The 17,522-nt window shown below is 34.3% G+C and overlaps 1 protein-coding gene across 2 annotated transcripts in view; it reads left to right on the top strand.

The window, feature by feature from the left end:
* Nucleotides 1–17,522, top strand: part of MED13L (mediator complex subunit 13L) — a 244,806-nt gene that overhangs the window by 20,512 nt on the left and 206,772 nt on the right. For both annotated transcript variants that reach the window (XM_090290784.1, XM_090290783.1), the window contains exon 2: nucleotides 14,314–14,551. In XM_090290784.1, the coding sequence (XP_090146910.1) occupies nucleotides 14,314–14,551 (238 nt within the window). The remainder of the gene's footprint in view (nucleotides 1–14,313; nucleotides 14,552–17,522) is intronic.

Raw genomic sequence — 17,522 nt, 5'->3', positions numbered from 1 at the left:
GAACTTTCATTTACTGTTATTTGTGTGCGTCATCTGTTTTTATTTCTGTAGATATAGGAGTGCACTTACTGAATCATATGGGAAATACAGGTTTCACTTTATAAAGCACTGCTAAACTTTAAAAAATGCTTGTACCATTTTCTTCCCACCAGCTATATATGAGTTGTAATTGCTATTCCAAGGTTCAAAGATTTTTCTGAGTTGTTCCAGTTTTATTATAGTAATTATTAGGTTTTAGGCTGTGAATAAGTGATACATATATGTGTGTGTGTGTGTGTGTGTGTGTATTTTTTTTTTCTTTTTGTGGTGGGAGATCAGGGTTGAAGTTCTTTCTGCTTGCGGGTATCTAGTTGTTCCAGGACCATTTGTTGAAAATTATTCTTTTCCCATTGAATTATCTTGATATCATTGTCAAAAAATCAGTTGAATATATTGATATGTATTATGTATATGCCTGAATGCATTTATTTCTGGAGTCTATAATTCTTTTTGTTCTACGTGTCTCTTATGCCAATACTGTGCTATCATGATCACTACAATTTTATAGTGTGTCTTAAATCAGGGTAAATTTTCCAACTTTTGTTTTCTTTTTTTCAGAATTGTCTTGGCTCTTATGGATACTTTGCATTTCAATATAAGTTTTAGAATTAACCTGCCAATTTGTTAAACAGTCTGGGAAATTTGATTGTGATTTTGTTGCATCTGTAGATCAAATTGGGAAGAATTGACACGTTAACAGTTTTAGGTCTTTCCGTCCATGAACATGGTCTAGCTTCCATTTCTTTAGATCTTCAGTGTCTTTCAGCGTTGTTTGTAGTTTTTGATATACAGGTCTGAAACATGTGTAATTAAATTTATCCTTAGTAGTTCTTATTTTTCAATGCTGTCATAAGTGATATTGTTTTTAAATACTATTTTTCAGTTGTTCGCTGCTAGTATGTAGGAATAGAGTTAAACTCTGTATATTTATCCTGCATACTACAACTTTTCTAAAGTCAATTATTAGCTTTGGTAGCTTTTTAAAAAGTCCTTTAATTTTTATAAGTGTACATGATGATGTCTACAAATAAAGATAATGTTATAACTTTCTTTCCAATCTGTATGCCCTTTTTTTCTCTTTCTTGCTTCACTGGTTAGGACCATCCAGTACAAAGTTGCTTAATAGAAGTGGTAGGAGTGTACATCCTTGCTTTGTTACAGAGTTTTTTATTTTTACGTCTGTAAACAGATAAATTTTTAATGTTCTTTAATTCTAGTTCCCTATAGAATTTGTTTATATCTTTTTTGTTTATATAAATGATATATGTGCTGTTTTAAAAAATTCCTAAATTACCACATATGTAATTCCCCGCAGATGTTTCCTCTTCCTTTTTCATATTTCTCACTCGCCTGCAGATTGGATTCTTTCTGGCAACCAAGGCCACACAGTGTAGTCAGACTTTGTTCCAGATTTGGCAAAAAGCGTTCCATCTTCCATCACTAATAGTTGTATTAGCTGTAGGTTTTCAAATGTCCCTTTAAATCAGGTTGAGGAAGTTCCCTTTAATTCCTAGTTTGCTTAATTTTCACCATGAAGAGGTATTGAATTTTGTTAAATGTTTTTTCTACATCTTTTATATCAGTGGTTCTCAACCTGTGGGTCACGACCCCTTTGGGGGTCGAACGACCCTTTCACACGGGTTGCCTAAGGCCATCGGAAAACACATGTATAATTACATATTGTTTTTGTGACTAATCACTGTGCTTTTAATTATGTTCAGATATTTGCATTACGATTCATAACAGTAGCAAAATTACAGTTACGAAGTAGCAACGAAAATAATTTTATGGTTGGGGGTCCCCACAACATGAGGAGCTGTATTAGGAAGGTTGAGAACCACTGTTTTAGATGATCATAGGTTTTGTTTTGTTACTGTGGGTGATTACATTGATGGGATTTTGAATGAAGCTTGATTCAAATTACATTGATGGACTTTTGAACTAATTCAGCTAAGCTTCAATTCCTAAGATAAACTCTTTGTGGAGGGTGTGTTATCTCTATATATATTGCTAGATTTGATTCGCTAATATTCTTGCTAATCAATTTTATATATTTCATGAAGGATATTTGCATGTAGATTACTTTTTTCCTTTTTTTAAGCAGTGTCTGTGTGGTCTTAGTAATGTCGGTCTCATAAAATGATTTGGGGAGTAGTCTCTTCTCTGTTTTCTAAAAAGTTTGAGTAGGACTGGTGGGTTTATTTTTTGTATGTTTGATAGAATTTTTCAGTGAAGCCATCTTGCCTTGGGAGATTCTTTGCAGGAAGGTTTTAAATTCTGAATTCCATTTCTTTAATATATATAGAGCTCTTCAGATTTCCTGGTGTGTGTGTGTGTGTGTGTGTGTGTGTGTGTGTGTGTGTGTGTGGTCATTTAAATAATTTGTCCATTTGATCTAAGTTATTTATAATTGTTGGCATAAAGTTATTTATAATTGCATTATCTTTTCAGTGTCCTTAGGATGTGAAGTAATTTCTCATCATTCATTCCTTATGCTGGTAATTTGTCTTTTCTTTCCTTTGATTAACCAAGTGAAAAGTTTTATCAATTTTATTGCTGTTTTAAAATAACAAGCTTTCCATTTTGCTGGGTTTTTTTTTATATTCCATTTTTTGCTTCTCTTCTTAATTATTTCTTTTGATCAATTTTACATTTGGCTTAAGTTACACTTTTTCTAGCTCTTGAAGGGAGAATCTTAGAGCAATCTTTATCTTTCTTCACTTTCTAATATAAATGTTTAAAGCTACAGATTTCTCCTTGAGCACTGATTTACTTGCGTACTACACATTTTGGGTTATATTGTTTTTCTAATCCGTCAGTTCAAAATAGTTCTTAGTTTCTCCGGTGATGGTTTTTTTTTCTGGTCCTATGTGTTATTTAGAAGTATTGTTTAATTTCCAGATGTGTGTGTGTGTGTGGGGGGGGGGTGTTCTCAATATTTCATTAATTTGAAATTTAATGTTCTTCAGAAATTTCAAATTTTAAAGATATATTGATGTTTTATGGCCCAGCATATGGTTTCTCTTGGTGGATGTTCCATGTGCATTTTAAAAAAATGTGTATTCTGTTGTTGAGTGTAATGTTTTGTAAATGTCAGTTTGCTTATGTTGGTTGATAGTGTTGTTCATGTTTTCTATATCCTTATTGATTTTCTGTCTACTTGTTCTATTAGTTGCTGAGAGGCGTCCTGATGAAATCTCCAATTATAATTCTGGGTTTGTCAGCTTCTTCTTTTAGATATATCAGTTTTTGCTTCATATATTTTGAAGCTTTGTTATTAGGTGCTTACACGTTTGGGATTTATGTCATCTTGAAGAATTGACATTTTTATCATTATGAAACTTTTTTCTTTATCCCTAGTAATAGTCCTCTTGGAGTCAATTTTGATGTTAATCTCGCCACTTCAGCTCTCTTGTAATTTATGTTACATGATATATCTTTTTTTCAATCATTTTACCTTTAACTTTAACTTGTCTTTATATTTAAATTGCATTGCTTGTGGGAAATATATAGTTGGGCCTTTTACAATTTTATTCATTCTGAGAATCGATGTCTTTTAATTATAATAGACTATTTATATTTAATATAATTATATTGATATAATTAGATTTAAGTCTGCTATCTTGTAGTGTTTCCTTATCTGTCCCATCTGTTTTTATTCTTTGTTTGTTTGTTTGTTTTCTTGCTTGCTTTTGGATTATTGGAGTATTTTCTTACGATTCCATTTTATGTTCAAAATTGGCTTATTCGATATATTTATTTGTTACTTTTTAAGGAGCAGTCAAGGGTTTATAATAATGCATCTTTATGTTATCACAGTTTACCTACAAATAATATTACATTTCTCAATTTATAATGTATAAACTTTAGAACAGTATACTTCCACAAGGTTTTTCTTCTGGCCTTTGTGCTGTTTTTGTGTTATACATTTTCCTTCTATTTCTCGTACACAATTCACAATGCTTTATTATTTGTGCTGTGATCGGTTAGTTAACTTTTCAAGAAATGTAAAAAATGAGAAAACATGTTTTATACTGATTTTTATATCAGCTGTTTCTGGTGCTTGTTATTCTTCTGTGTAGATCCAGATTGCTAGCTGATACTTCCCTTGAACTATTTTTAAAACATTTATTTCAGTTAAATTTATTATAGTGCAATTCCGTTGATTTCTGTTCATCTTTAAAAAATTGTGTTTCATCTTCATTTTGAAGGACATTTGTGCTTGATCTGGAGTTCTTGATGTGGAGGTAATTTTCTTCGAGCATGTTCCATTATTTCTGGCTTGCATTTCTCTGATGAGAAGTCTGTTGTAAATATTATCTTTGTTTCCTCTTATATGTCTTCTTTTTTTCTTTTGACAGCTTTTAAGATTTTTCTCTTTGTCCCTGGTTTTCAGAAATTTAATCTGATATATTTTGGTAAGGTTTGTTGTTGTTTATGCTGCTTTGGGTCCATTGAATTCCTTGGTTCAGAGATTTTTTTTTTTTGTTCTCATGAAATTGGGAGACAGTGTATTTAAAAAATTTTTGTCCTCTCACCTTTACATTCTGGGACACTAATTACATGTTTTTAGTTTTATGTTTTTTAAAAATATATCTTTCATTTCTGTCCTTGTTAAGTTTTGGCTGGCAGTTGAGTTACTTGTGGATGATATTATTAGTATTAGTATTATTTTTGAGGCCCGATTATTAGGTTGGGTAGGACTGGTCTTTATGCTAGGTCTAGTTTTTCTACTTTTGAGGCATGACTCTTCTGTGATCTCTATTTGGTGCTCAAGGTATATAACAATGTTTTTTCACTCTTGACTTTTCAGAACTAGACTTGTCTGTCAGCTTTGTGTGAGCTGTTAGAACAATAGCTCTCTAGCCTTTCTTTGCCTGGCCCCATTGAATTTTATTGTTCGAATGTGCATTTATTCTAAGAACAGTCTCAAAAAGAACCCCTATCAGATCTCTGGAGCTCTTTCTGTATAGCTCTCCTTTCTAGTGACCTGCTCTCACAGAATTCAGCTGTGTCAGGGACCCAGCTCTCTGCTGCCTGTTGTCTGGTATCTGAAAACAGTTATTTTATATTTTTGTCTAATTTCTTAGTTTATGGTGGGAGGGCAGTTCTGGTGCTTTTTATTTATAGTTTAAATGTTGTATTTGCCTATGTTCATTATCCTAGTTCAGGGGCCAGAAAACGTCTTCTTTTAAAACCAAGGAATAATTATTTCCTTGTGGGTCGCGCAGCCTTAGTTGCACCCTCTCAACTCTGTGGGTGTGGCATGCAAGCAGACACAGGCGATGTGTAAGGAAGTGGGTGCAGTTGTGTACTCACAAAGCTTTATTTACAGAAACGAGTGGCCAGCGTATAAATCACAGTTTTGAATGAATCTTGATGTTTGAAGCCACATCAGGTATTGACCAGCATCTCCTTAACCCCCCATATCTGTGATTCTCAGGGACCTCAGGGGTTCTTTCTCAAGGGAGCCCTCCCTGTTGTTCTAATAATCGGTTTCCCGTTTGATTCTCTTCTACCATTTGGGTCTGGTTTGAGCAAATCAGTTTCATCTTCCACTTCCCAGTCTTTCATAGAACTGAAGAATTTTCAAATTACTTCAGAATCTTCTCAATTCTGTATTAAATTCATTCAGTTAATTCAGCTGTGGCTTTATGCTTTTGTTTTATTTTTGCTGTCATGTTTCTTTGCTTGAAAGGATTGAACATGAAACCTTACAGCCTGTAGCCGAATGCTTTGTTCAGGCTCCCTCGCTCACCTAGTCCTTCATCCATTAATGTGTTTCCCTGTATCTAGATTCCTCTCAAAGTATGAAGCTAGGAGCAGAAAGTGATATTAACTAATGACTTCATAAGTAAGATCTTTTGTGTAGAATCTAGGTGCTGTACTTTTGTTAGCGTAGCTTAAGATAGCAGTAACATTTGTAGTAGTTACTTCATACTGTTTAGTTGTGTTGTCAAATAAAACCTCTGAGCCTCTTTCACTCATCCTTTCGTTAAACCAGTTTCCTATTTTTATCTTTATGTTGTTACATGAATATTAGTAAACTGAGGGCTGAAAGGAAAATTACACCAAGGAAAAAAGCTATTATTCAGCAAGCATGTATATGTGCATGCACATGTATGTGTATGCATGCACAATGCATGTGTACATATACACACGTGTGTACACGTTAGCATGTTTGATATTCAACTTCATTGCATGGAGAGTCATCACATTGCATTTCTCACAGCATGAAAGACCATGTTGATGAGAGCTGCCTGAGAGGCTGGATGTCCTGTTGACCTCAGCCCCTCCGCAGAGGGAATCCCTATTACATCCCTTAGCTATGGACGCATTTGAGCAGAGCTGGGTGGGAGGGAGCATGAAGCTGGAAGTATGTCCCTGCGCAGCTGGAGTTTTAATAGTCCAAAAAAGGAGAAAAGAAACAGACAGCAGCAACCACACTATTTTGACACATGGTAAATAACCTTTTGGCTTTCGCAACACAATTTATGGAATACTACCTTGCTCTTAAGCTTAGGAATTTCTCTAGAATCAATCTATAAAATGGTGTGAATGCTCCACATTAGTAGTATTTTTTTGTATGCATTAAATGTATTTTGTTACCACATTTTGATCAGTTTTGTTTTACTTTTGTTTTTCAAAATCAGAGTGTACTCTTACAGAGTTAAAGAATCGAATAGTTCTGCAAGGTTTACAGCTAATAGAAGTCCCCTGCTTCTGGCCTCTACTTTACCTCCTTCAGACACAAATATTTTCACCTCCTTTTGTTGATTATCTTGATGCTTACTTAAATGTTTCTAAACACTAAAACTTAGAGAGTTATTTTTAAGTTTCTAAATTTTGGATTTCCCATTTTTGAAGATAAGGATTTAGCTCACTCTGTCTCCTACAAAGCAAACATACCTTTTCTATCCTTCCATTTTACCAAAATAGTTATATAGTAATTTTTCTATATTCAGTGTTAACATTCATTTGATTATGTAAACTTTACCTTTTCATTTTGTGTTACTTGAACATGGTAATTATCTTCGTCGTCTTCTTTTTTTAACTGTTTACTTTCCTATGTATTTTTAACGAATTTATCCTTAGACTTTTTGCCTATTGCCTGAATCTCCTTTTAAGACTTTCAGAGGTCAGGTGTTTTCTCAGTTTCATTTTCTAATGGCAGAGTTTTTCTTGGAGTCTTCTGATCTGTCATAATCTGGATTGGTTCCCCTCTACACTGGTGCATGGACAACCTAGAATCATGTAATTATTCTCTGTAATCTTAGGGATCTTTTTTTCTCCCTCCAGCGTTGGATATATTTTCTAAATCGTATCTCATGGCTTCTTACTTGGTTAATTTCTCCTTTTGGTAGGGCCTACCTCCAGTAGCTTCCTGGTAAAGAGGACATTTTTATTTAAAGACCTTGCATATTTAAAAGTTATCAATTCTACTTCTATACATATTTAGTTTGAAATAATTTTCCTTTAGAATTTTGGAGTTACGGCACTGTTGCCTTCTGGAAGCTTGGAGGACCTTCTCTGCACTGTGTTGAAAATTTATAATAATAATGCCTTATGTGAGTCTTTTTTAGTGTATTGTTCTGGAAACCCAGAGAGTTCTTTCAATCTAGAAATTCATATTCTTTTTTCTGGAAAATTTTCACGAATTATTTTATCAGTCATTTTCTTTTTCACTTTCTGTACTTTCTTTTTTCTGAAAGCTCTTGTTATTTGGTTTTGAACTTCCTGGGCCACTCTAATTTTATACCCCAACCCCCATTTTTTATTTTTGGTTATTTGCTTTGCTTTCTGAGCCATTTCCAAAACCTTATCTTCCAGCGCTTCTATTGAATTTTATCATTTTTGGCATCATTGTTTTAAAATTTCTAATAGCGCTCATTTTAGTTCTCTGTTCTTTTCTGAAATAGCAACCTGTTCTTTTTTAATGGTTACTATTTTATCTCTTTGAGAATATTGATAGTTTTAAAAAAGTTTTCTTCTCCCAATATAGTCTGTTTCCTTCAAGTTACTTTTCTACTTGTTTTTGTCTCCATAATTCCTCAGTGGTTTCCCTTAACCATTTAGTAATTCCTGCTTGTCTATTCATGTTTAGGAATGGTGGACTAAAAACGACTTGGAAGTTCTGATTATATGAATGGCATTTGTTTGCTGTGCACTTTGATCTGTGTGGGCTCCTTACTTGAGGAACCCCTGATGTCAGTATCTTGAGGTCTTTTATCCTGAGCTGGTTAGATAACCCAGAAAAGACTTTTCCGCACTCCTTTCCGGGGACGAAAGACTGGCTGCCAGCTTTCTGGGTGCTTAGAGGGAGATGGTGGGAGAGGGTGGTGTTTTGACCTTCACTCTGTACGAGCTCACGTAATGCACTGCTTTTACTCTGGTTCCCAGCTTTCGGTTATGCCTGTGTCTCCCTCTCCAGACATGCTCTGTTCTCCTGGACCCAGAGAATACCCCCTACCCCCCTTTTAAAAGATTTTATTTATTTATTTTTAGAGAGAGGGGAGGGGAGAGAGAAAGAGGGAGAGAAACATCAGTGTATGGTTGCCTCTCATGTGCCCCCAACTGGGAACCCGGCCTGCAACCCAGGCACGTGCCCTGACTGGGAACTGAACCAGGGACCCTCCGGTTTGCAGGCTGGTGCTCAGTCCACTGAGCCATGCCAGCCAGGCAAGAATACCCTTTTTAATGGTTGCACTATTTTATCTTTTTAAGAATATTATTGTAAATTATTTGCTGGGTAAAGGGCAGGCAGTGGGGAGGGTACCTGGGTTCCGAGTTCCTTCTAAGCAGGCTTTCACCCGGTTTTCCTTACTTTATCTCCTCTCTGCCTTTCAACCCTGCTTCCACAGGTATCTGTATTTATAATTCCTGAGGCTGGGGGGCTTTTGTGTAAATTGGGTCATTTCTTTGCTTTCTGCATAGCTAGGATTCAGCTTTCTCAAGTATTGTAAGTGTCTTTACCTCTTGAGTATCTACTTCTTAGCTTTCAAAATCTTGAAATGTTGATGCTCTCATCTCCTTTCCTGCCTACCGTTATGATTTTATAACTTAAGAAAGGAAAACAAAAACAAAACGCAAACTTTTTTACTGATGTCTTTTAGCGGGATTTAAGTGAGAGCAAAAGCAGATGTGTGTGTTTACTCTGCTGTCTTTACCTGGAGCTAATTAGTTATGTTTTAACAGAAGTTTTCTGTTATCCTGACTTAACCTCCCTCCTATGAATTGAGTTAAGAGGTGACTTAAAATGTTTATTGTATGTTTTCTCTGATCTACTAGAGTTGTAATCCTATCATAGGAGGAAGTGAGGTGAGGCAGACTTGGAATTTCCTATGCACTCATGTTAGCCCCGAATGATCACATCTGCCTACTCTCTATATGCCATGTAGATTCCTGCCCCCAAATGATATTGAGCTAATTGCTCTGTAGTTTGAGAAATCTTTCTTTCAGCTTTCTTGAAAATTCGAATGTCTTCTGATAACCCTCCTTTTCCTGCTGATCACTCTAAGGCATCTAATAAGGGTTCAGTCTCATTTACAAGTTGCCTTTGCGAGTTGGGTAATTAGCCTGGGCCAGGAGACCTGAACTCATTATAGTATCTAGGTCAACCATATCGCTTTACTGGTTGGGAAGCTGAGGTGCCCTGAGATGGAGATTTTCTAACATTGTATATGTAAATGGTTGAAAAAGCAGGACTTGAATCGAGATCTCCTGACCTCTGGAGAGCCAGTGTTCTTCCCGTGGCACTACACCCTGGATTCATGTTATCAAAGCCTGTTCGTTTGCCTTTGTTGTTCCATGACCTCTGAATACAGTTTTAACTCTGGAGAGCCACACTGCAAGTATAATACATGCTCTTGGTCGTGAGGGATCTGATTGTGATGGGTCAGTGCAAATAAATGACCTCCGCTGGGAGAATTTATCAGCTCATTTTCTGTGTGTAGTACCTACAGAAGAGGGCATTAAGAATCAATATAAATTTTCTTTAAATACACTCATGCTGTTAGAAAGTGCATTTATCCTGATTCTATTGTAATCTACTTAATTTGAACCATTCTGAACGGACTGTAGTGGCCTTTTGTTTAGACTACGGGAGTCTCTGCCAATTAAGTTCAATTTTCTGAGGAACTTGACTACCTACATCTACAACAGATACCAGCCGTCACTGAGAAAATTTCCCCCAGTCTCTCTTGCTATTAGAACAGTTATTTCTTGGCTTGTTATACATATCCTCTAAGAGTTAGCTTGTGTAGATACAGCCTTAGAGCAGTAGCGTGTAAAAGAAGGCATATAATTATCTCAGTGAAATAAAAATATCTCTTCTATTCATAGGATGGTGTGTGGGCACCTTTATACTATTATAGTTTTCTTAATACCTCATGAAGACTAAAGAAAGAGTTATGAACTTACTTAAATTAGAAAATATGGCCAAGAGCTCTTGTCATTGCTAAATTGAGTTGATGACAGTTTCTTTGTACTATTTTATAATCCTCTAGAGCTAATTTTTACCGTTAGCCCTATGAAGCAGCATGGTGGAGTGGAAAGAATTTATGCTTTAAATTCAGTTATGCTTTAAATTTAGTTATATTTGGGATCTGCCATTTGCTACTTGTTTGGTTGTGGGAGAATTATTTAACCTGAGTCCTAATTTCTTTAGTTGTTTGTGATGTTTAGAAATTATCTATGAAGACCCTAGTATGGTGTCTCATATTAGAAATTATTTGTGAGGACTGGAGTATGGTGTCTGATACTAAGTTGGTGTTGAAGAAATAATGATGGTTATGGTTATTATTATATGTATGTGCATACTGTTTTCTCCTTGATTCTATATTTTAAACATCATGTACTTTCATTTATTTTTATTTTTGATTTATTTACTGTTTTTCTATTACAGTTGTCCCACTTTTCCCCCCATACTCCCCCCCCCCCAGTAAACACCATGTACTTTTAAACTTACATTAAATTTAATCATGGATTGTTCATCTTTGACAATGAGAAGTACTACATTTTGGGGATAATTTGCATCTAAAAATATTTTAAATGGTTGCTTTATAATTTTGAAATTATTAAAGAATTTTGAGTCTTGGAGATATTTACAATGATCAGAAATTGGGTCAGCAGATCTTTGAAAATATTTTTAATTGTAAATATGATCATAGTGTATAAGGACATATTTTAGTCTAATTGAATGTACAGATTCATGATAGGAATTTTTTTCTTGGACAAATTTCAGTAATGCTAAGTTGTCTTTCCTCTTATCCCCATTAATTCAAAATTAAAAGCTTAAGTATTTGAACATTTATTTTATACCTGGTTATCTCTGTTAGGCTTGAATAGTGGTTCATTGTTATGTTTTTCAGTGAACACTAGTATAATGATATTTAATTTTAGCTTTAAGGTAAAAGAACTAAATTGTTTGAAAATAATTGGACATTTTTCAGTTATTTTGACTAAATTAGCTATGGAGTGGTTAAGTTTGTAGCCATGCTGTCATGTCACTTGCATTCGTGTTATATCACTTGCTAGAATAACTCCATAAAGAAGATAGAGCAGGTGACAGCGGCTTTCTTTTACCACTGAGACCATAGAAGCACTGGTAGGAAGTTAGTGGAAGTGCTAGGATTAGGAAACCATTCTCCTGAATCAAAGCCAAATATTTGTCTGTTGAACCATGCCGGATGTTACAGGTGAAAAAATATTCTAGTGACTGAATTGCTGTTCATAGATTTTCTTGGGGACTGTCTCACCTGATGTTTAAATCTAATATATCTTATTTTCTAACCTTTTGATTATGGTTAATATAAGTATTAGTAATTCATATTTATTGGTGTTTTTATTCCCCCTTTTCTTTCCTTTCCCCTTTCTTCCCCCACCACCCTGAGGCACAGAACATTAACATAGGCAATAATAAGAAAAGTTAGTCTTTCACTTTTCTGATTTCAGCTGCCCTCTTTTAGTCTTTTTATTTGGTTTCCTCGTTTGACATTTATTTAAAAACTGATATTAGGCTTTCTGATTAAAATACACAGTCAGCTTTTATTTGAGGAAGGAAAGGAACTGGCATGAGAGAAAAACACAAAGGTTGTTGACAGATGACTTAAAGAGAAGTAGTCCTCCTACTACTGAGCTCTGCTCTTACTAGTGATGATAATAGTATCATCTGTGTTTTTCGCCCTGGGCCAGGTATTGTCCCCAAGTGCTTTATGTATACTGACTCATTTAATCAACTCTGTAAACACTGTTCCCCTCATTTTGCTAGTGAGGCGTCTGAGAGACAAAGGCTAAGTAGCTTGCTAGGTACTTGCATTTTTGCTGCTTACAGCTATTAAGTCCATAGCCAGGACTCACACCATGGAAGGCTGGCCCAAAGTTACACCTTTGATCAAATATGTGATAATGATTTCTTCTTAGCAGAAGAAGGACTATGAATTAGTACAAGGATATATCATTCTATTAAATTGGCAGGTATTTTAAAAGATATGCAATTTGGGAGGAGGTTATTTGTACTGGTGGGACTCTTAATGGAAAAGCAATATGGTAGCACTCATTTATGAATCTTTAAGTATTCATATTCATTGACTGGTAATTATGCATCAAGCCATCTCTCCTAAGGAAATAATCAGGAAAATAACAGTGTTCTAGGATGTTCACCAGTTATAATTTTAATAGTGAAAAAAATGATTGTCCAGTTGTCATAGAATAAATTGTTTTTTTTTCAAACAGTGAATAAAATGTCATGCAAACATTAAAATTGTTTTTGAAGGATAATTAGTAATATATAAAATATTTATAATAATTGAAAAAGGATATAAAACCATGCATTATGATCCAAATTTAAAAATGCATATATACGAAAAAACAGGAAGAACATAGAATAAGATTTTTATGATTATTTTTGATGTAATTATGGAAAATAATTATTTCTGGTGTGATTAGTTTCTTTTTTATTTTTATTATTTAGTTCATTTATGAACTTTTTGCATTGTCAATCTAGTGCTTTATATTATAGTCAGAGGAAACCAAGTGGCATAATGAATGCCTAATTGATGCCAATACTTTTACTAAAAATATCCATCAAAGGTTAGATTTGCATGTCTCATAGTGTAAAAGGATAGGTTTCTGAACTTCAGGTAGTTTTAGTTTGGATATTATTATTTTTGGAGTTGGAGCCACTTTTTTCTAAAATGAAGCCTTCTGTTGAATCAAAGAAAATTGAAATTTTTTTCTTGAATGTGTTGGTTAAAGAGATTCATTGTTTTAGTACTTTAAATTTGTTTGGGTTATGTTAGTAGAAGAAATGGTTATCTTTCTACTCTGATACTTGGTTTTGGAACAACTTGACAAAAAATTATAGACTTGGTGGTGGCAGATGGGAAGGAGAATATGAGTGAGAATTGAATGCAAGGGATATGTGGACTGTTTGGTACAGAATTATATTGTGAATCAATTTTACTCTCAGTTTTGAATACATAGTTGTAGTTTATAATTACTTAAGTAAGAAATCCAGCTTGCTTCTGTTTTGAAACATCTTTGAAGTTTAGTTCCTTAAACTTAAAATTTGAGAAATTTTTAAAATAACAGATCTAGGTAATAGAAGAAAGATAACAGGTTCTTCTCTCAGCTGGCTTAATTCCCATATTTTAATATGCTGTATGTTTAAAAAATGAAAGACCAGCTACCTTAGGGAATTGTTACAGAAACAAAGCTTTTCTGTGTGCTACATGTTAACGACCGTGAGTACGTTGTTGATGACATCGCATCGGGTGTGTTAGCACCTCATTTGTGCACAGTGAAGCACGGTGGGCCTTACTGCGTTCTTGGTGTTTCCTTGGTTAAGAAGGATTTGAACTATAGATTGGAGAAATTGAGGAAATTCTTGGAAACTAATTCAATTTATTTTTAAATTTCTTATCTGATTTATATATAATTAATGAATCAACTAAGGAATAATGTAGAATGCAGTTTTATATATAGAAACTTTGTAGTGGAAGTTTAGATAAAAATGGTTTAACAGGGAATGATTGTCTGTTGGTCGTATTTTGCTTTTCATATAAAGAGCTATGGAAAAATCCTGATATGAAGAAGTGAATTTTTTCCCTTTTAAAAATTAAAAAGTATTGAGATACTTTCTTCGTTGGGAGAAATATTATAATTAAGTGTAGTGTAAATATTTAGCATATTTGCTGATCTGTATTGAAACCTGTTTTTATTCTGTAACTAAAAAGAAAAATCAAAACTATTGTTATTGTCTTGTTTTTCTTGCAGGCTGAACTCACGGGAATCAAATGGCGTAGGTACAATTTTGGAGGGCATGGGGACTGCGGACCCATAATTTCAGCCCCAGCCCAAGATGACCCAATCCTGTTAAGTTTCATCCGCTGTCTGCAAGCCAACTTGCTGTGTGTATGGCGTCGTGATGTCAAACCAGATTGCAAAGAGCTATGGATATTCTGGTGGGGAGATGAACCCAACCTAGTGGGTGTAATACATCATGAACTGCAGGGTAAGGTTTTGTGTTTTTTCCCTTAAAATAATTGCATCGTATCTTTTTTGAACAGTGGTAATTTCCAAAGAGGTTATTAAGACTTGTTGAGAAGAAAAATCAACGTGTTTAATGGGTATGTCTCGGAAAGGAACATCCTTACACTCACCCTCTTCTTTCCACCCCCAATTTTTTTTCCCCAAAATCTCTTGTTCTTTCCCAGTCTTGCTGGAAATTAGAACCCTGTGAGCCACTACTATTAAAAGAGAGTATTGTGTCTCCTGGGTATGTTGGGTTGGAAGTGAGTTAGGATCCACCGTTTTAAAATGATAGTGAATTGTAATTAGCAGTCAGTGAAATAAATGAGTAGTTTTCCCTTGGACTGTGGCTGTTGTGGTCCATTGCCAGCAGAATTCTGGTGGAAAATTGTACAATTATAATAAACCTTAGTACAGGCCTTATTGGACAAAATTATGAGATGACGTTGGCTAGAATTTTGAAGAAAGATCAGTATGAAGGATCTGGTTTGATACTGGCATAGCAAGTTTTCCTTTGTTTTGTTCCCGCTTTTTATGTGATTAGGTGATTCCGGGAAATATTTGGTCCGCTATTGTCTAATTTTTAACTTCAGGATACGTCTGATACCTGGACATTTTGAGTTAATATAAGAGTTTCATTATTCTAAGCTTTATATTTTCTGTCTACCACAGATTTATAACTAGGGAAATTTTATCAGTATTTTTAAGTTTCTGATAAAAGTTTTTGCCTCTTTACCTAAATGTTACCATCAAGTATGCTAAGGAATTTTTCTGAATCAAAACTAATTCTGATCTTTAGTTAGGGTAGGGCATTAACTCTTTGTTATAGTTGCCTAGACCACTTTTTATGTCCAAGCCACTATATTTTTAAAATTTGTGCTTGAAAATTTCAGATAGTGTTTGGAATGTTTAGCTAGTTGATATGTTTAAATTTTTTTTAAGGAAGGAGTAAAACTCACTCTTGCATATTGAGAGGCTCTCCTAAGTCTTCTAAATTTGCCTAAAGGATTTTCTGCTGACTTCTGCCTGACACCTTCCCAGCTTTTCCTGGCAGCCACTGTATCTGTGATACCTCCTGCCACAACAGCCAGAGGGCAGTAAACCACAGTGGACTCACTGAGCTGTTTACTTCCTGGCCATTTGTCTGTTCACCTCAAACTTCTCTCCCTGTGTTTTTTAGAGTACTTGGTTTGTAAATATCAGAACCCATTCTGGGTAATATTGCTAATTTAACTGGTTAATCAGCAAAATCTCAGAACTTGTATACAGCTCAGAGTTTATTTCATATAGTTAGGAGGGAGCTCAGGTAAAATTACTTTTTTAAACATCTGGAGTCCATTGATCAAAATTTTAAAAGTAAGATACCTCCTAGAAGATAATTCTGATGTTTGTAATTGTTCATTTAGTAGCAAAACATGCATTTTTTTTGTGTAAAATTCTTTTACATATGTTGTAATGTGGAATTTGTTTGTTTTAGTTTTTTTCATGATTGTTTTTTGACTCTTAATCTTCCATTTCTCCACTCCACATTGATCCTTTATGTTTTAGCTTTTTCATCTGGTCTTTATTTGTTAGCAGTACAAGTTATCGTTTTATAATGATGATGAAAGCAAACCTGATTTTAATTAAGCTTATTTTGTTGACGTCTAAAGTTATTTATTCATACCAACAAAGCACATGATCAACATTCTTAGAAATAACTTACTGTGTTACTTCACATGGGCTTTGTTTGTTACTGCATAAGAAAAAGGTGTAGGTTATTTATATTGTTCTATTGTTACCTTAGATTGCATATGTTGATTCATTAATGTAGTAAGTATTTTTGTGGTCAAGAATTAAGCAAAGATCAACTTCTTTTTAAATCGTTTTTAGAAATTACAGAAATATTACATTTTAATTAGAAAATTAGGATAACAACTGCCAGAGAGAATGAAGAAACAGAAATCCTGAAGTCTAAATCAGTTTTAATATTTGGTGTTTTTATGCATAAATGAAACTGGTATCATACTATTTTGTAATTCAGTCCTTTTCCTTAACAATATAGTGTGAATATTTTCTCATGAGAATAACATTTTAATTTTCTTTCCTATTGAGTCCAAAAACTGTTTGTAGAGTGTTTATTTCTTTTTGAACCACCAGGAAAGTATTGTATCGATGGAACAATCATAACTTAAGTATATCTGCTCTTTTTAATGTTGAATTTGTGAAAATTATTAGGTTGAAGCATATGAAGCATCTAATTTTGTAGGTAACAGTGGTTAAAAATGCTAATTTAAAATGGTTCAGCCTAATATTAGAAAATATTTGAAAGTTAATTAGAAATACGAAGGGCATAAAAACAACTTGGTTTCAAGTGAGGGAAAATATGACAGGTAGAGCAATCATGAACAAAAGGAAGGATACGAAGGGAATATTTTCATTGCTGTTTATAAAATTGAGGATTTCTGGCATCTGTCTCATTCTCTACTAATATATGTAAGAATAATTTCATTTTGGTTAAAATAACTTTTTGCAGAACACTGTTAACATTAAGCATGAGGTACCATTATATTTGTAACATTCTCTTTTTATAGGGACAGTTTACTGTTTCTTAAAATTCCTTTTGGCTATGTTATTAGGCATTTTACTTTGTCTTTGCAGTGTACCCAAAATAGGACAATAAAATATAATACCAAAGCAGTCATCTTACATTTAAATGTTTGAAGTATCTCTATGGAGAATAATCCTGAGGACACACACATGAATTGGTTTTATAATATTAGACTTTTTGTTTAAATGCTTGAAATACCTGTGAAACAGTCTGAGAGAAGACTAAAACCCACGTGTAGCCCGCCCCTGTCACTTAATGCTCTTTATATGGCACTGTGGTGCATAGAATGAGCTTGGGTTTGAACACTTGCTGGCTGTGTATACTTGGCCAAGTTATTCAACTTAGCAGTGCCTCAGTTTGCTCA

Source organism: Furipterus horrens, unplaced genomic scaffold (genome assembly GCF_987537825.1).
Source record: "Furipterus horrens unplaced genomic scaffold, mFurHor1.1.pri manual_scaffold_11, whole genome shotgun sequence".
NCBI classification, from domain to species: Eukaryota; Metazoa; Chordata; class Mammalia; order Chiroptera; family Furipteridae; genus Furipterus; species Furipterus horrens.
Note: the sequence above shows the minus strand (reverse complement) of the source record. Positions and strands in the feature narration are given on the sequence as shown.